Here is an 18,561-nt window from a genome sequence, read left to right on the forward strand (position 1 = left end):
TCTCCTGAGAGAGAAGATTGCTGTCGAAGGAGAAGAAATTCGAATATATAGCCAAGTAGAGAAGCAACTTCTATTTAATTTAATTAAAATTATTTTAGTATGTTTAAAATAATCTTGATATTACTATAACATTATAACATTCAATATAAAAATATTTTTACATGTAGATTTTTTAATTAAATTAAATTAAATCGATTTATTTTTATACTTCGTTGTTCAGGTGCGTTCTAGTCTTCTAGATGATCTCTCTCAGGCATTTCGACTGAATTTATTTCTCAAGCATTTTATTTATTTTTTTCGTGTTGATTTTCTAACACTGCAAAGAACACAGACCGTTGATATCTGTCGTGAGGTTCTAGCGACAAGGATTGAAATGATAATTAAATAAGACGATGCTTAATTAATTGAGTTTTTTTTATAGACATTAAATGCCCTTTAACGTGATGGAGACGACAGGGGCACTCGACACTCAATCAACGTAGATATCAATTTGCCCCAAGGGGCGTGGCGCACTTGGTAACCGCATTCCCTTTCCATAGGTCACTTTCGCAGTTCGATTCCTCCGGGATGCGTCTCACTGGATTTAATATCTGGGGCGTGACAGTCGGCTGTGCTGGTCGGGTACATGGATCCCAATTTGGTAATAGGCTGGAATGTAGGTGTTAGTGAATCCTCCTGATTTACCCTCGCTGGCCGGTGGGGACTCTAGTTGAAGGCCATGGGGCAGGGCCGGTCAGCCAAGGGGACTAGTTGGTGCCAAATGCCCAGATACCCCTTGTAAATAAAAAAAAAACGTAGATATCAATTTGTATCCGATTTATCAAGTTGGTCTGACTTTCCGATCTGTCAAGCTAGTCAGACTTCTCGACCTACTTAGTTGGTTCGACCTTCCAACTGACCAAATTGCTTAAGTGCGGAGTACCTGTGGATCCAAAAACACTTGAGTTTGAGTGCTTTGTCTGTTGGATCGCTCAGAAGTTGAGGACTCGAGAGCTCATGTTTGACTGCCCGAATACGTGTGGATCTTTATGCGAATAGAGACTTGTGGTAACAAATAATTACAAAGAGGTTTGCCCTTGAACGATAAGATGTGTTCCTTGAGCACTTTTACTCTGCATCATACATTTTTGAAACTCCATGAGGATTTCGTTAGGTCAACTTCTGACGAGCTCTTTGATGAGTGTTATTTTATGCAGAGTCGATCACATTACGAGAAGAGAGTGAGAAGAAAAACTCTATGTCATCACTTCGTGATGTGGGATAGATTTCTATAGCATCATTTGCATTAGATTGTGAATGATGAAGAAGCCCCCACGGGCGGGGTTTGGTCAGGACATGGGTGCTTGCAGCATGAGGTGGGCGGTTCGAGGGCTCATGGTTGCATTTGCGATAACATCAATCTGTGTCATGTTTCCAAATCCCTCGGCCACCATGCCCTGGTCAGTCCCGCATTCACCGTGATTTACCTCTCCACAGATGGTCGGGGGGTCGATCGTGTGGGGCCGCTAGGTTGGCGGATTCCAACCTTTTGCAGCGTGAATGATGAAGAAAATATGTGACAGATGTCTCTCATAAGAAATTGGAATGCTTAGGGTGTAAACTTGTATAAACTTTAATCATTCAGAATAATAATAATGTGTGGTTAGAAAAATCATAATTTTAAAAACCCTTGTTATCGAAGATTAGTAGATGAATTCATTTATCTCATGATTACTAGAGAGGATAAAGACATTTAAGTATGAGTATACACGCTTAAATAATGCTAATATCTTTTTATTTATATCACGACTACAATAATAGAAGATCAATTAAATAATTTATTAAATTAAATAAATAAATTTGAATATATATGTTTAATTTATCAATATTCATGAATATAAATTATAAAGTGTTTGTGAATAATATTTATAAAAAAAATATTCAATGAATAAAATTTATAAATTATCTCTTCTCAAACTTATAAATAAATAAAAGATTATAAAATAAATAAATTTATAATATTAGGTTCACTAACTAACTAAATAAGATTAAAAATATAACAATTTTAAATAAATAATATATAAATAAATCAAATTTAAGTTAAACTCAAACCAAGCTTAAGCTAAAAAAAAGAAGAAGATAAGTTTGAACAACTATTTCAACGATTTAATTTATTTTAGCCTTGTTTGATTTTGTCTTAATTCAATTAACTTATCAAATAAACAAAGCTTATAATTATTCAAAGTATTTTCTTTACCATGGGCCGGCCCAATATTAACCGGGCTAATTATGGGCCAAAATGAGCTATAACATCACATATTGGCCTATTGTTTTTTTATCAATTTTATTTTTTTCTTTAATTTAAGAGATAATTATATTTTCAAAAAAAAAAAACAGACCCATGCCATTCTGGGCCCGGTTTGGTCTGGCTCGGCTCTTCCGTGAAGTTTACCAGGAGGCCCGGGCCGGGCCATATCTGCGACCCGATCCAGCCCATCCTAATCCGTCGCATCTAGCTGCGACGCAGCGCAGACGGCGGTTTGGCAAATAGAAATGAGAAGGCAGCGGTGGATGTGGCATGTGGATACCCAAACCGGGCCGAGGTTGCACTGACGAGCGAAGAAGCGAAAGCTCGAGAAGCCCTCGCCTTCGCTTTCTCGCCGACCTCCAGGTTCTTGCTTCGGCCACCCTGCTTAGATCGGGGAGGATCGACAAACGGAAGGCTGGCTTCCGCAATGGCTCCTGAGATGCAGACCTGGAGTTTCCCGGACGGTAACGTAGCCAGTATCGTCGAAGGCCGGCAGATCGGGTCGCGCCAGGTATGCCGTCTCTGCAACTTGTGATTTTTCATGTTCGCCTTTGATCTAGAATGGCCCGTCGCCCTCAGGGTGTTCTTATAGTCCGTGGCTTTGTGAATTTGGTCGAGTCGTTGCGTTCGCGTTCAGCTTCTGGGTTCCTTGAGTGACAAGTCTGGTTGTCGATGGAAGGGTACGGTGTCAAGTGATCCAATGAATTTTCTTTTGCTGTTTTCCAATACGTGATTTCTTTTATTACAGGGCAAGGATGTTTCAGTGTGAGAGTTGATAATGTAATCTGATGCCTACTCGATATGGATCACTAATGAATAATTTTTTTCTTGTGAAGTTTGATTTCGATCCTAGTTTGGTTCTTGAACTAGCGGCTATTGATGGTTATATGTGATTGGCTTGTGATTATAATTTTATGGTTTAAGAATTGGTAATTTGTGGCCTGAAAATTGGTTTCTTGGACGAAAATGCTAAATCACAGATCTTATTAGCTCTCAACCTATTCACACTGCTTCTGCTTCAGTTTGGGTACATTGTAGCAGTTGCATCACTAGAGTTTGAGTATCTTTTTTACACACATGTCAAAAACTATTCTTTTACAGTTTCAAACATCTATGTTGGTTCAATAATAATTCTAGTAAGTTAGAAGTTTTCTTCATATAAACTAGTTGCAGATACCCCAGATGGGTCTGGGTCCCAAGTGGCTGAATTCATGCAAGCAGTTGCCTCATTTGACTAATTATTGATTATAGAGAAAAGAAAATAACAAAATGTTCATAAGCATACTCATGATATTCAAACTATAGTCTATATGTACATTATATGTGCATTATCTTTTCTAAGGTGGACAAACGGTAGCACCACATGTTCGACATGATGATTTTAAATGATACCGTGATAGAATTGGCACTGAGAATTGTTGTATTTTTTTTGTTAACCGTGCTTAAAAAAAATCAAGCATATTGCTAATTTATCAACCGTAATCCATAATGTGCACAAGCTGTAGCAGCATAAATCCTGGTCGTGAAATTGTTTGTGCACAGTTGGACATTGTGCTTCAGAAGAAATCAAGATGACTGTTTGTTCTTATGCTGATACTTCATTGTTTCTTTTTTAATCCTATTAGCTCTAATTATTCTGATGATATTTTCTGTCATGCAGGATATGAAGAGGAGGTTGAAAGAACATTCATCTCTAATACAAAGGCTAATCTTAGACAAAGAAATGGAGGTTTGTTCTACTAATAACTCTAGTTTCTTTCTGGTATTTCTTTAATAAGCCTGAGATAATTAATATGACAAGACATATATATCTTGTGTTACTATCACATATTTCTTATTTAAATCAAGTATTTTATGTAGAATTGCTTGTAAAATTTATTAGATAAACCAATGAAAGTGAGCAAAATTTCCATCTTTTATCATATGTACCCCTTTTTTCCTCACTTCTCTGTGCTCGTTTACCTTGTTACGCAAATTGAATAGCTTATAATCTAAGAAATATTAGTCCAAAAAAAAAAAAGTTTTAGGCCAAGGTTAAGGTTCCAAGACTCTTTTAATTGGTGTTCAAATATTTCGTAAGGGTTTTATATCTTTGATTTATTATTCAAAACAAAAGAGGATATTGATGAACATATAATTAATAAGTTAAAGAATGTATGGTCGAAATAGAGAAGAGCTTTTGAAGTTTTGTACCATTGTTGTGTCACTCATACGCTAATAAAAAAATAGTACATTATACTGTACTTAATGGTTTAGAGTGTGTGATAGGTTGTTGAGAAGGAAAACATACAACATAAATGAGAATGCATATATGGATGTCTGTAGGTAGTAGAAAGAATAAAAGAAAGAAATACTAATATTTGAGATCAATCATGTGATACTCCAACAGATAATAAAATAGGAGAAAAAAGGCGTAGATGGTATAGCATGTTCAAAGACGAGCAATTTATTCTATAGTTAAATTTATAGACTAGAAATGAAGATATAGAGGGAGACCAAAGAAAATATTAATCAATAAAATAAATAATGCTCTAATAAATTTGAATATTATTGGTGATATAATTTTCAGTAGGGCTTATTGGAGGAGTGAGATTCTTGTTCTTAAATATTTGGAACAAACATAACTTGATGATGGTGGTGATATATTTTGTATAAGGGATTTATTATGCGTTGTTACTTTAAAATATGCATGCGCTTGCTGAGTTATTACACCACTCTATCATATTCATGAAATATACAAAATTACTTGATTTTATGGATGATTATATATGCATCATAAGACTATAACCATTGAAAACTTGTAATGATAATAAAATTGCATAGTTGGACATTAAGAGCGTGTTTCCTATGAAGGAAATGCAGACAGAAATAAAATGACAGGAACAATTTCCCAGTGCCACTTTCCCCAGCAACCATGATAGGGACTTTTGCAAAGGGATCTTGCAAGGGATTTGATCAGCAAACAGGGAACTGAATATGTGATGATGCCTTAGGGATTTGATCTACTAAATTCTGTACCATGTTTTGGATGCCAAGTTATCCATGATTGATGATCAATGTTTTTCTTTTCCTTGCCTTTTTCATCTTTCATCTAGTTTTTTCTGCTTGCAATTTTTTTTCTACCTTTAAATTTACCTTAGTTGTGGCTGTTTTCAGGGCCATCAAGGTTGTGTCAATGCCATTGCATGGAACACCAGAGGCTCACTTTTAATATCTGGGTCAGATGACACTAGAGTATGTTTTCTAACCTATCATATCTAGAAGTATGATCTTCATATGCTAGACTTTTTTTATTTTTTTCCATTTTCTTGTTATAATTTACTGATATCATCCTACAATCTTGGAAGTCATATTAAGGAATTAAATGTGATGGATTCTAGGAGTTCTATGTCGAACAACATAACCCTACCATGTTAATTGTACCAGTAGATTTTTAAGCGAGGCAGTAACTATGGTTGAGACTTGACATTCCATTTTCCAATGTTCTTGTACTCTTAGAGCACTGTTTTCTTCATTGTACTTTCATTAGCCTGAGGAACAAAGAAATGACTTTAGTCCTATTGACTTGCGGTAGGTGGCCAATTATATGGAAATTAAAGAACTGAGGGTATGTAACTCTTAGCTGATCTAACTTGGCTGCAAATATATCAGCTGCTAGTTCTGAGTTGGCCATTATTGAATCCTATTTATGGAATTGAATGCCATTATTATTTTCTGATACTAATTAGCATTATTTAGGTTAACAAAGAAGTCTGTATTTGATGATTACCTACTTTTGTTTTTGATATTCAACTTTAATTACTCCTGCAGATCAATATATGGAGTTACAATGACAGGAGGCTATTACATAGTATTGAAACAGGTCACAACGCAAATATATTTTGTACAAAGTTTGTTCCAGAGACATCTGATGAACTAGTTGTATCAGGTGCAGGCGATGCTGAGGTATTGCTTAAAGTACAGTTGGAAAAACTCTTTCTTTCCTTTTTAGGGACTAAATTTTTAGTTTAAGCTGATTGTAGGGACTTGCACTAAATATCAGGTACGAATTTTCAATTTATCTCATTCAAGCAGTAGGTCTGTGGAAGCACCCTCAGGACCAGCAGCATCTTACAAGTGCCACACTAGGAGGGTCAAGAAGCTAGCTGTAAGATTCTAACTCAACAAACACTAGTATCTTATATGAAAGTAGAATGAATCAGTTGACTGGATTTTATAGATCAATGATCTGTATTGCCTTTAGTTTATTATGAATAAATTTGTTTGCAGAATGTGGAAGTGGTAAAGTGGGTGTATTTTTTTTCATCCTTCTTTTATATTCATAATAACACCTAATAAATTTGATGTATCACAATTTGTTCCTTATGATTATTTCAAATGTTGCTTCCCTATCATCTTTCTGAAGTTTGTAGTATGTTTTTTTTTTCTTTTTATGATAATAGAAGTTTGTTATATTTGTTCTATTAACATTTAGGTTGAACCTGGAAATCCCAATGTCATATGGAGTGCTAGTGAAGATGGTACTTTGAGACAACACGACTTGCGTGAACTTCCTTCTTGTCCTTCTGGTTCTTCAAATCACGAATGTCATAATGTGCTTGTAAGTAGTTGATCAAGTTGGATTATCATTGCTTGAAAATTGCTTTTCTCTTGTTAATCTATTTTATTATAGACAAGTATGAATAAGCTTCGCTTATGTTAGCTCCTACACCTACTTAAAAGAATGGAAGTGTGAACGGAATGTTCGATATAATGATGGTTTCAGTATTAAGGTGATATGAGGTTGTGAAATGAGATATTATATATGTTTTACTAGTGGCAACCAGTTGTCCCCACTTTTCTCCCTCATATGCAGCAGAAAGTGAGATGTTGGATAATGGATTCTCCCATTTCTTTGTGCATGAAGAAATAATAGCTTTTCGTCCAAACTGAAGGTCTTCTGGATGAGCACTGATTGAAATTAGAAATCATGTTTGTGAACATAAGTCTGAATGTTGCATGATGGTTTGTGGAAAGAAATGGTAGAAATAACTGTGAAGCGAGATACATACTCACACATATATATCCTTTATGGCTATATATCATATATTATAATTCTACTCATGTTGCTATGTGTTTTTTTTTTTTTTGCATCAAAGTTCATTTCCTTCATGATAGTTTATGTTCTGACAGCTTGATCTGCGACGAGGATCAAAGAAATCATTAGCTGATCCTCCTAAATATTGTTTGCCACTAAAATCTTGTGACATTAGTCCCACTCGTCCCCATCAGCTTCTTGTGGGTGGCAGGTAGCATGTGCTGGTAATTTTCTTCTTTCACATTTATATGTATTACTAACACATCATCCTTCTATTGCTAATGCAGTGATGCTTTTGCTCGTTTGTATGATAGAAGAATGCTTTCTTCCTTGAGCTCTTCTCAAATGAAAATGAAGCCGCCGCCTTGTGTTAACTATTTTTGTCCACTACATCTCTCTGACCATGTACATATGCTACTTGCTAATATTAATTTACTCATCCAGGCAGCTACCTTGATATTCTCATTCTTATCGTTTACCTATATGCTTGAATAGAAAATGATTCTATCCTTGTTAAATTGCTTTAAGATAATTGCTAGAAATTTGGACTTCCTTTCTGGTATTTAAAAGGGCTTGGGTATTTCTTACATCATGTATCTATTTCCAAGTTCAATAGTGACATTACCTGAACCATATTATTGTCCTTTAAAATTCATTACAAATTAAGATACATGATGTTATGTAATTTGCCATCATCATATATCATTTTACTGTGTTGTTTTTGAGCAATCATTGTTATCTGTTCAATATGAAAATAACAAGCATCACATCTTGTTATGGTCAGAAATGCAGTTCCATTTTCGTGTGTATGAATTTAGATATGGTATTTATTAACTTTGAGAATTGAGGAGCATTTCACACAATAACTTCAGTGATTAAAAAAATGTATGCATATATGATTAATCCAACAAAAGGTGATTTCGCTCACCCTAAGCGGCTCAGTATCGTCAGTTCCACAACGAGATACAGGCAGGTAAATCAGGTACCGAGCAGGCCCCTAGGTGGGAGGGCAATTCCGCAGTCGACCTGTGCCCAATTCGACAAATCTGTCACTTGGGAATCAACTCGGCTACGCCCTGGGGGCTTGTATATATGATTAATGCTCTTACATTTAGTTGCTATGGTAACAATTCATTGTATTCCAAGTTTGACTCTTATTGTCATTGAAACTTCCTGATACAGTATATCTATTTTAGGAAATTTACTATGTGATTCTTTATTTAAGGGTCTTTAGGCAGGGTTTGGTGCTGTCTGATTATATATAACAAGAAATTTCTGATTCTGCTGGATTATATCCTCCATAAAGTATGTAATACATGGCAATTTTATAAATGCTTTTAGCCAAAAAGTTCTCTCCAATAGCATATTCTTAATGTGTGCACAATTTAAGAATGTGATAGTTATATTATACTTCATTAAGGTAACCATGATTTGGCTAGCAATGAGTGGAAAGTAACTAGCCTGATTGATCACATGCCAACTCAGAGGTTGGTTCAGAGCCTGACCAGTGCAAGTTAGATGTTGCAAATATTGATCTTTTTGCATCAATTTTTTTGCTAAATCTTGACTACCATAGGCAGAATTTATTATTTCCTAGTGACTGAGGAATATCATTATATTGATCATGTTGGTTAAGAGGAAGATATCCTGCTTGCCCTACTAATGTCAGTATTGACAACATGGATAAGCATTGCATTGTTCTTTCACCAGAAAGAAATCAAGTAATGTTTCTTCTAAAGCTATTTGGCATCAACATGTAAAATGACTGAAAATTTGAGGTGATTATCTTAAGAATGAAAGAGAAGCCAATTTTGAGTAAACTATGGACCTCATCTTTTTGTCTATTATTTTTTAATGAAAGTGCAGTTACTTCATGGATTATGTTAAATTTTTTGTTCTAGAAATTAGAATGATCTCTTAAGGTTGTCTATGATTTATCTCCACTATCCAGAAAAAGTCAAGCTTGCATTTGACGCATGTAACATTTAGTCCAAATGGAGAAGAGGTGCTTTTGAGCTACAGTGGGGAACATGTGTACTTGATGGACGTTAAATGTGGTATGTTAACATGCATTTGTACTTGTACATGCAATTTAGATATTCAAGTTCATCTACCTATATGTCATGCCATTGTTATGTTGTTTTATCTAAATGCACTATACTGGAGTTTTATGGTATTTTATGTTGAATTAGATTAAACATTAGTTTGAATTTTCACTTTAGAAAGTAGACAAAGTATTTTTATCAAGCAATTTTTTGTTGTGTGTCTAAAATGAGCATGACATTTGAGCATAGTAAGTGTAACAGCTATCAGATGTTTGAAATATATCCAGCACCACTGTAGTTGTGGCTTAAAAATCATTGTTTATTGGGAGTGCCAATTTAGCCTCATATGATTTGCCTTTCTCATCGATTAAGCAGAACTCTTTCCCATATATGGATTGCTTTTACACAATATGATAATTGAGATCTTTGCTTCTGCTTGTTGAAACATTTAGTTGGAAACACTGGTCTAAACATTTAGGTTAAGTTTAGTTCCAGGAGTAGCCCTTTGATTCTTTGTGAATTCTCATTTAATTTCTATATACATCACCAAAATGAATTTGGGATGCTAATTTACATGATTATTCCCTCAAATTTCTTTCACCATTTCAATGAATATATATTTATATATATTTATTTGTTTACTTTTATCTCATTCTCCAAGGGATACATGTTTGGATAGGCAGAGCTACCATCCTGAATGAGACTAACAGGTCAGGCAAGTCACATCCAAGATTTCAAGTGAACAGACCAGGTCAAGTGGACTAGGTGGATAGACTAAGTTGGCCAGGTTGGGTAGAGTGGGCCAAGCAGGCCATGAGCACTAGGTGGCTTGAGTGAACAGGGTGAGTGAATGGACTGAGCAAGCTAAGTGAGTTGAATGGACCATGTGGGTCGAGCGAGTTGAACATATCAATTGAGCTTAGTGGACTAGGTGGACCAAGTGAACTAAGTACACTAAGCAAGCTTTGCAATTGAGTGGGTCAGGTGGACTAAGCAAGTTAGGTGGTGGGCCAAGGATGTTGGGCAAGTGAGGCAAACCAGGGGTGTGGATCAACATTACCGGACCAATGGTGCAGGCCAAATGGACTAGGCAGCAACATGGGCCAACCATGCAAGCTGATTGGACCAAGCAAATTGAGGGGGCTCGGTGAAATATTTTTTGCAATGATATTTTAGTATTATAGAGATTTTCTTATCTGTTATAATATTCTTATTCTTATCCCATTACATTAACCAAACCAAGAAAAATCCTATTATCATTCCATTCCTACTCTACTTAAATCCTTGGAAATAATTATTCTATTTCATGTCAATTCCATTCTATGAACCAAATGGCAAATACACCATAAGTGTTAAATTTTTGTTTCTACACTTAAAAATGCTTATGTCCATGTACAAACATATGGCAGAATTCACAGAACATAGTATGATATTTCATGATTTTAACAAATATAGTCTGAACTTTATTGTCATAACTGAACTTTGTATCTTGGATCAATTGCAGCCATCAGACCACTTGTCATATATTATGTTATTTTAATGACCCGAGTAGCTTAAATGACTAATATCTCCATGTCAATAATTGTTGTATAGAAGCCATTATTTATCCAGTACTTTAGGTTGATCAGTTAATTGTTTTAGATCATGTTTACAATCCAAAAGATTTTAGGTTTCAAGGAGTCTGATTGCACTTGAATTTATAACTATTGATGACATGATAATATTAGCATGCTAACCAGTCTAGGTTATTAAGATGGCAGAAAATGTAACATTTAGGTTATACTCAAGTGCATTGGTAGAGGATAATTGATCAAAATTTTGGTCGATAAAAATTGATAGTGCCACATCTAAAAAACTGGATCGAACCAGGGAGAAAACACCCAATATCCAACTATTGCTTTTCCTAGAAGGTTATTAGGTTATTATAATAGATTTTCAGGTAGATAAGTGAAGGCTTATTCTTTTTTGTGCTGTTTCTCTGCTTGATTTATTACCAATTTTGCCTAATATGAACTTGATTGAAAATATTCAGATGATGAAAGCACCATGAGGTATACTGCTGCTGATGTTCCAAAATATTTATATTTAGCTCCTGGATTTGAAGAATTAAAGTTGACGTCTTCACCAGCATGCTACTCATCCCGTATGATGCATCGGGTAAGAAACATTAAATGCCTTTTCTTAATGTTTGATTTTCTAATAAGGAAAGTCATTATAGAATGACTAACTTCATATATGATTGTAGCTTGACCTGTACAAGAATTTGGTTCAAACAGCTGCAAATATATTGGAGGAGAACTCAAACCTTTATTTGGGTATTGAAGCATGCAATGAAGTATTAGATGGGAAAGGTCCAGACGTTGGTGTTTCTCTTAGATATGAATGTTTGTGTATTCGAGCAGCATTGCTTCTTAAGGTTAGTCTTAGTCTATTTCTTTTCTTTGTCAGGCCAAACTTGTCATCAAACTACTGAACATGCAATCTTTATTACAGATGAAGTGGAAAAATGATGTTTACATGGCAATAAGGGACTGCAGAAGTGCTTTGAGAATAAATCCTTCATCTTTCAAGGCACATTTTTACATGGCAGAAGCACTAATGCAGGTTCTTTTTATTGAATAATCCTCTCAGAAATTTAAAAGGATTGTTCTGGAACTGCTACTCTTTATATGCTGTATGCAAATTGTCTGCAGCTAGGGAAACTAAAAGAAGCTTTTGAGTTTGCAAAAATGGCAGTTAGTCTAGCTCCATCAAACTGCGAGGCTGCAGATATGGTTGCAACGATAAAAATTCATCTTGCTGCAGGTTAGTTTTGTGAATTCTGGAGTTGTGTGTGGAAGTTAATGAAGTTATCTATAGATAGATTATTAATATTACTATTATTGTCATTGCTATTCTATTACTATCTTTTTTATTTGGGATACCATCAACAAAGCTACAACCCATTTGGCATGGTGAAGTTTCCTGCATAAGTGATCTGTTTTGATTGAGTGATGTAGTACGTGATAAGGAATTAGCAGTAGTAGAGATGAGAAAAGAAAGAATAGGAGAATATAAGTATAGAAGAAGAAAGGAAAAATGAGAGGAAATAGTCTGGAGGAAAACTAATTTGTATTCCAAACTAGATCTTTAAAATTCTCATGCAATCTTTTAGAGTCTTAACAATTTTTCATGCAACCTTTTGGTGCCCTAGGTGATCAGAAAAGGAAACAAATTGAAGATTCTCAATCATGGTCTACTTGTCCAATTTGGGTATTTATTTCTTAGATTTCATTAGGTTTGAGTGTATAAAAAGTACTTTAGAGTCCATTTAATTTTTATTAATAAGAATTTCTACTTTGTTTCTCTGTGTGAGAATTCTCCTCTTTATGAGTGTGTTTGCTTTGATTGCGCACTGTGCTACATCACTATATTTTTATGTACTATTTCTTGCTTCTATCGTAGCTGTGAAGTTCTTGATACAGTTAGATGGTTATCCATCGTTCTCTGTGGTTGAAAAGGTCTAAACTCCCAAGACTGACCCATGAAATATGGTGCAAAATATCATGTGCAAAGTCATGAAGATTCTCAAAATAAATCCATAGTGATATCATGCAGGCCATTTAAAGCCAAAATCACAAAATGATCGCAAAGACTCTAATTGTTGAGGATAGCCTCTACTTCGTTGTTGCTGGTTATTCTAATTTTTTGATTGGCTTGGTTAAAACACTAGTAGATTGGGGATAGTGGATGCAGGAGGCCTTAAAGAAAACATGATATGAGTTAAATCTTTCACAGCAAAAATCATACTTATATTCATGTTAAAGGTAAATCAGTCTTATATGTAGATCCAAAATTTGTGTGTATGGGAAAGGACCAGTAGCTTGTTCACGAATCTTTTTGAATTAGGATTGGGAAATCTCTTAGAACACAGGTGTACCATGGTAATCATCATGCTCTTCTTGACCCGAACGCTATGAGGTGCATTTTTAACAACCTTATAATTCATCCTCCATTATTAAGGGAATTTTTCTTTGTACTTGTCATGCAAGTTGTCGAGCAAAGAAATAGACTGACTTAAGAGGAAATATAGTTTGGTAGAAGGGGATAAGCTGAATGGGAATATGAGGAGCTTTTAAGTGGTTTGATTGACAAAATTATCTTTGGCAAACTCTAGTTTATGTAGATTAAGTTTCAGTTTCCACATTTTCTCCCATTATGACCTAAGAAAGAAGATATGATTTTTGTTTGGGGATGAAAAGATCTAGGAGAACTTAAGTGAAACAATTTTTATGTCTTCCAAAAGTGTGTCCTAATTATAAACCTCTGTGGAAGGTAGACCAAGTAACTTTACTAATCAAAGGAATAATTTTGCAGCAAATAATGCATTCCTATTTTTGTTGCAGGGAATAGAGTAGGTTATTTTGGAGAATCAATTCAAAAACTACATCCTTTGAGAACTAAATTATGTCCACAAGCTATTCTTGACCTAAATGACGCTATTCCATGAGCATGCATCTAATGAACAAGAAAAATCTCAATGACAGGATCAAGGAATGTGTCACTTTTATTTAGTTATTTTTTTTGTTGGACAAGTTGATGTTTTTAGTGGCTGAGTACAATGGCAAGGAATGATAAAATGTTTAATAAAAGATTGGTGAGGAAAAAGGAGATCCAAAAACCCACATCTAAAGCATACAAGTATTTTTAAACAAGAAAAAATACTAGTTTTTAATTGATTGCAGGTACCACACCACAAAACTTAAAATTGCAAACCGGAGTTCTATTTTTTTTTTTTATAATTGTCTGTTCTTTTGTTTGTTGTGCAGCTGAAGCTGACAAAGGCAAAAAAGATACTGAAGAAACTGCTAGGAGTGAAATAAGGCATGGAAGGTTAAGATCATTAAGTGATGTGCTCTTTCGAGCAGAACTGAATAACACCCACTTGGAATCTCGTTACGAAAGAGAACATTCTGATTATGAGGAAGAGATGGAACTAGATTTTGAAACAGCAATATCAGGGGATGAGGCTCGTAACACTGACTCTAACATCCTGCGAGGCAGTTTGAACTTAAGATTTCGAAGAGATGATTCTACTAGAGAAAGTTTTACTAATGGTTCAGAAGGATTGCCCTCTCCATCATCTCAAACTGAATGCCTTATTTATCAGGTTTTGGTTCGGTGGATATTTATTACTTTTTTATGTTGCTCATAAATTTTTATGCCTTAAGCAGTTTCTGGTTTTGCTTTGACTAGCACAGAGTCCAGACCAACAGTAAGTATATACAGCAAAAATAAAGAGAAAAAAACTGAATAGGGTGCCCTTATTTTGAATAGTATCAAAGGGGTGCCTATCACCTGTAATATGTCCACTATAACTGTCACTGAAAGTGTTCATTTTTAGCTGTCCTAGTTCCAATAAAAATGTATGTGAGTGTTCACATTCCAAACTGTTGACTATACAGATGGAGTTAGAAAATTTTTGGTTCAAATCACCAAAAGTAAATTGTTAGTTTGAGAATTCCAAATGCTTGCAATTATCCTTAATTAAAATGGAAATATTTTCGGGTAGCAAGCCTAGAGTTAGGAGAGAAATGATTTTTTTGCTTTAAATTAGTACAAGTGAACATATTAAATATATCGCAATATGAAAATGGTAATGTGGGCATGCTAGAGATGATGGGGGTGCCCATTTGATGAGAATTAAAGTAGGCCCATTTGACATTTGATGATTTTAACCTTTCAATTTTTGCCAATAAAACTGTTCTCTGTGCTGTTTCCATTTGGTACGCATCAGTACTTATACTGTATGATAATATATGGAAACTTATTGGCTTACTTAGGCACTACTGATGGTGTTCACTGTTCTTTAAGGACGAAGTGGAAGAATGGAATGCTAATGACCTACTAAATGTAGTTATATAAGTGTCATATTCATGGCTTTTACTTAAACAAGTTTTCCATTGACAATTAGTTGAGTGTATTCATTTTATTCTTTGAGACAACTTGCATCACAGGAACCTCTTGTCTTTCTTTTATTTTGTTGTCGTCTAGCCTTTTCAGTTTTAATTTTGATGTTTTCTTTTTATATATTTTTCAGCCTGAAATTACAATTGATATGAAAAGACGATACATAGGCCATTGCAATGTGGGTACAGATATAAAGCAAGCGAGCTTTCTTGGTGGACAAGGTTTACTTTATATTTTTCTTATTACAATCGGTGTTAATATTAGAGAATTACAGTGACAAAAAAATTACTCTTTCGCAGTTTATATTTGCTCTTTGAATTTCATACTCCAGAAAATCAAGAGTTACCTTTGCTGTTGTTATAGTAGTCCAGGAAGTAATCCTTACTGTGTGATCTGTTAAAGGCCATGACGAGAATGTAAGCAGTCATCATGGCCCAAGATACTGTTGAATTCTTATACCAATATCCTTCTTTGTTGTTGTTTCATCTATATCTTTGCTATCTTTGTATGATCAGTATCATGCATCATGTGCATGTGGTCTACATGTGTAGACTTTCTTACAACTGCAAAAACAAACTAGTATATTACCATATAAAGCCTTGTTATCTATATACTGTTCTCTATAGCAGAAGATCATTTTGTTTGTTTATTACATATGTAGACCAAGTGGCATCATTGTTGGAGCTAGTAAGAGTGTTAAATAATTTTACTATAATCCTTGGTTACATTAAGGATAAGAATTAAAATAATAATACTTGAGTATAATGCCATAACAATTTATGGATGAAAAACATAACAACTTGATATATTTGTTAAATGTTTTGAGTTGTTTTTATCTATGTTAAAATTAGAAGGTTGAGAACAATTTGATTAAACTTGTCTAGATTGTTATACTTTAAACAGTTTATCTTATTAGTGATGATATAAAATTGAGCTATTCAATTCATTACCTAACCTCACATAGTTGGGAGTAACACAACTTTAGGATGATAATGATGGATAAATATTCTTTTTTTCCATGGTGAAATCTTTTTTTTTCAATTTGAGTGGACGGTTTTTAACTTGTGAAATTTTATTGTTACATTCTAATATCTTGAAACTTGAATATGTTGTTTCATGATTTGTGGAACTTTTATAGGAGAATTTGTTGCAAGTGGAAGTGATGATGGAAGATGGTTTATTTGGGAGAAAAAATCAGGGAGGCTGGTCAAAATGCTTGCTGGGGACGAGTCTGGTAAAATCTCTGATTGTGTTTAAATCTATTTCAGTTGTTGCCCGATCTTTCCAGTCGTCATCAAGAGGTCGTCGTGTTGGTTGGTGCATATTGTCACGTTTTTATCTTGTGTGGTTTTAGTTGTCAACTGCATACAGTCCCATCCATTTGATTGTGCTATTGCAACCAGTGGCATTGACTACACAATTAAGGTAAGATCAAGAAGTCCTTCCTTTTAATGGTGGAAATCACAAGTGTTTATGATTTCGTTAGTGTGTGCTAACAGTTTCTCGTTGGTAGATGTGGACACCACATGCACCAGTCCCTTCGATGGTTGCTGGAGGTGCAGCAGGACCAGACCCTGATATCTTCAGTGCTATAGAGATGAACCAACGAGAAATATGTCGCAGTCGTGAAGTTCTCCTGTAAGATTCTGAATCCATTAACAATCCATTGCCTTTCAAAGTGCATTCCTTTTGATCTCACTTTAATTGCAAATGAAATTAAATCGATGCTTGATCTCTCGAAAAAGGATCAATTGGTTAAGAGGAGAACAAAAAGCTTCATGGAAAAAGACCAAATTGAATGATATCATAGAAATTCACGACGCAACTTCATGATAGGACACCACAACATAATCTGCAGCTGGAAACATACTCTGTTTTCAACTACTTATGAGTTGCATCCTTTCGTCTTCTCCAGGCCGCTGGAATTTTTGGAGCGTATAAGGATGCACGAATTGGCTGAAGGAACTTTGCATCCTTTTGAATGCGCTCAGAGCTGACTTGTTATGGTCCAGCTTTCTCAGGTGCCTTGGTCTTTTCTTTTTATCATTTAGTTCTTTCGGAGTACATTGAAACCTTGTATTCTGACACTCGGCAAGTAAACCAGACACCTGAGACTGCGGGATCTACCTCAAAAAACCAATCTGATGGTGCTGTTCAGTGAGGCTTCTGGGGTTGGCATTACGAACCGAACTGTGGGTATCTACTTTTCCAAAAACTACTCTAAAGCTTGAAATCCAGTTAAGGTGTTGTTGCTCTCTATCCATCCTCTGGCATTTCTTCTTAATTTCATGATATTTCCTACTTCCTTTTGTCTGAAGCTTTCGTACAGGATGTTGTAATGTGTATAAATCCTTGCATATTATTAGGGTCCTTCTCCAGTATCTTGCAACATCCGCCCAATATTTGGGTAGTGCATTACATCTACTTATATGTACATATGTTTTATTATTATAAATAAATAATAATAATAATTCTTATTTGTTGTATTTATGATAATTTTATGTTTTTGATGTGCCAAGTTATACTTTTTATTCTACACTATTCACTCTCTGCAATTTATTTTGCCTACACTATTCAGCATATAAATGTGTATTCAAAATGATCTAAAGTTTTACAAATGAAGATAAAGATGTATAGTTATAAGAAGATTTATATATCTCAATCGTACGCTACTGTTTACTAGCATGATGATACAATCGCACACTATGTTAAATGCATGTAAAATTATTAATTATTGTTCTTAAGATAGAATCAAATTCTTTTGTAATACGAATTTTTTAGTAGTACTGTGGATCGAGGAATTGTTGGTTGGATTTGAAATAATTTAGAAACTTTTTTTTTCAATCATCAGAATGGGTGATTTATATAAAACAAATAGATAAGTTCAAGCATGAAGCACGAAGGCATCCTTAGTGCTGCCAATGTGTCATTTTGTTTAATCATCAATCAAACCTTTCTTATACCAGCAACAATATATTGGATTCAATTCTTTATTATATTTTTATTTCATATTTAAATAAAATTTTATCTTCTTTTATTATTGTTAATTAAAATATTTTTAGTCATTTTGCTTCAATTGATAGGCATATTTATATAGTCTCATAATGTGTAATTAGGATATATTGGTCGTTTAAGTAGAGTTTTTATTCAATAGACATAATCTTGATTTCTTTTATAATTTTATTTTTTATTCTGTTCATCTT

The 18,561-nt window shown here is 34.5% G+C and overlaps 1 protein-coding gene across 1 annotated transcript; it reads left to right on the top strand.

The window, feature by feature from the left end:
* Positions 1-2,575: 2,575 nt before the first annotated feature.
* Positions 2,576-17,892, top strand: LOC141826861 (protein ALTERED SEED GERMINATION 2). The gene is made up of 20 exons (XM_074714179.1): positions 2,576-2,798; positions 3,948-4,016; positions 5,444-5,521; positions 6,098-6,232; positions 6,330-6,434; positions 6,762-6,887; positions 7,460-7,575; positions 7,652-7,769; positions 9,316-9,421; positions 11,442-11,566; positions 11,655-11,825; positions 11,903-12,013; positions 12,103-12,214; positions 14,218-14,558; positions 15,489-15,579; positions 16,497-16,592; positions 16,713-16,783; positions 16,872-16,996; positions 17,274-17,379; positions 17,463-17,892. The coding sequence occupies exons 1-19, from the start codon at positions 2,715-2,717 to the stop codon at positions 17,353-17,355; spliced, it is 2,262 nt and encodes a 753-aa protein (XP_074570280.1). The 5' UTR covers positions 2,576-2,714; the 3' UTR covers positions 17,356-17,379; positions 17,463-17,892.
* Positions 17,893-18,561: the final 669 nt, after the last annotated feature.

Source organism: Curcuma longa, chromosome 4 (assembly GCF_044706935.1).
Source record: "Curcuma longa cultivar G26 ecotype Majalengka, Jawa Barat chromosome 4, ITB_CL_G26_1.1, whole genome shotgun sequence".
Classification (NCBI taxonomy): domain Eukaryota; kingdom Viridiplantae; phylum Streptophyta; class Magnoliopsida; order Zingiberales; family Zingiberaceae; genus Curcuma; species Curcuma longa.

Excerpts from the sequence above, each read along its gene's own strand:
- LOC141826861 (XM_074714179.1), top strand. The coding sequence starts at position 2,715 with ATGGCTCCTGAGATGCAGACCTGGAGTTTCCCGGACGGTAACGTAGCC. Across the intron at positions 15,580-16,496 it reads GAGCTTTCTTGGTGGACAAG|GAGAATTTGTTGCAAGTGGA; the intron begins GTTTACTTTATA and ends GAACTTTTATAG. Across the intron at positions 16,997-17,273 it reads CGCAGTCGTGAAGTTCTCCT|GCCGCTGGAATTTTTGGAGC; the intron begins GTAAGATTCTGA and ends CGTCTTCTCCAG.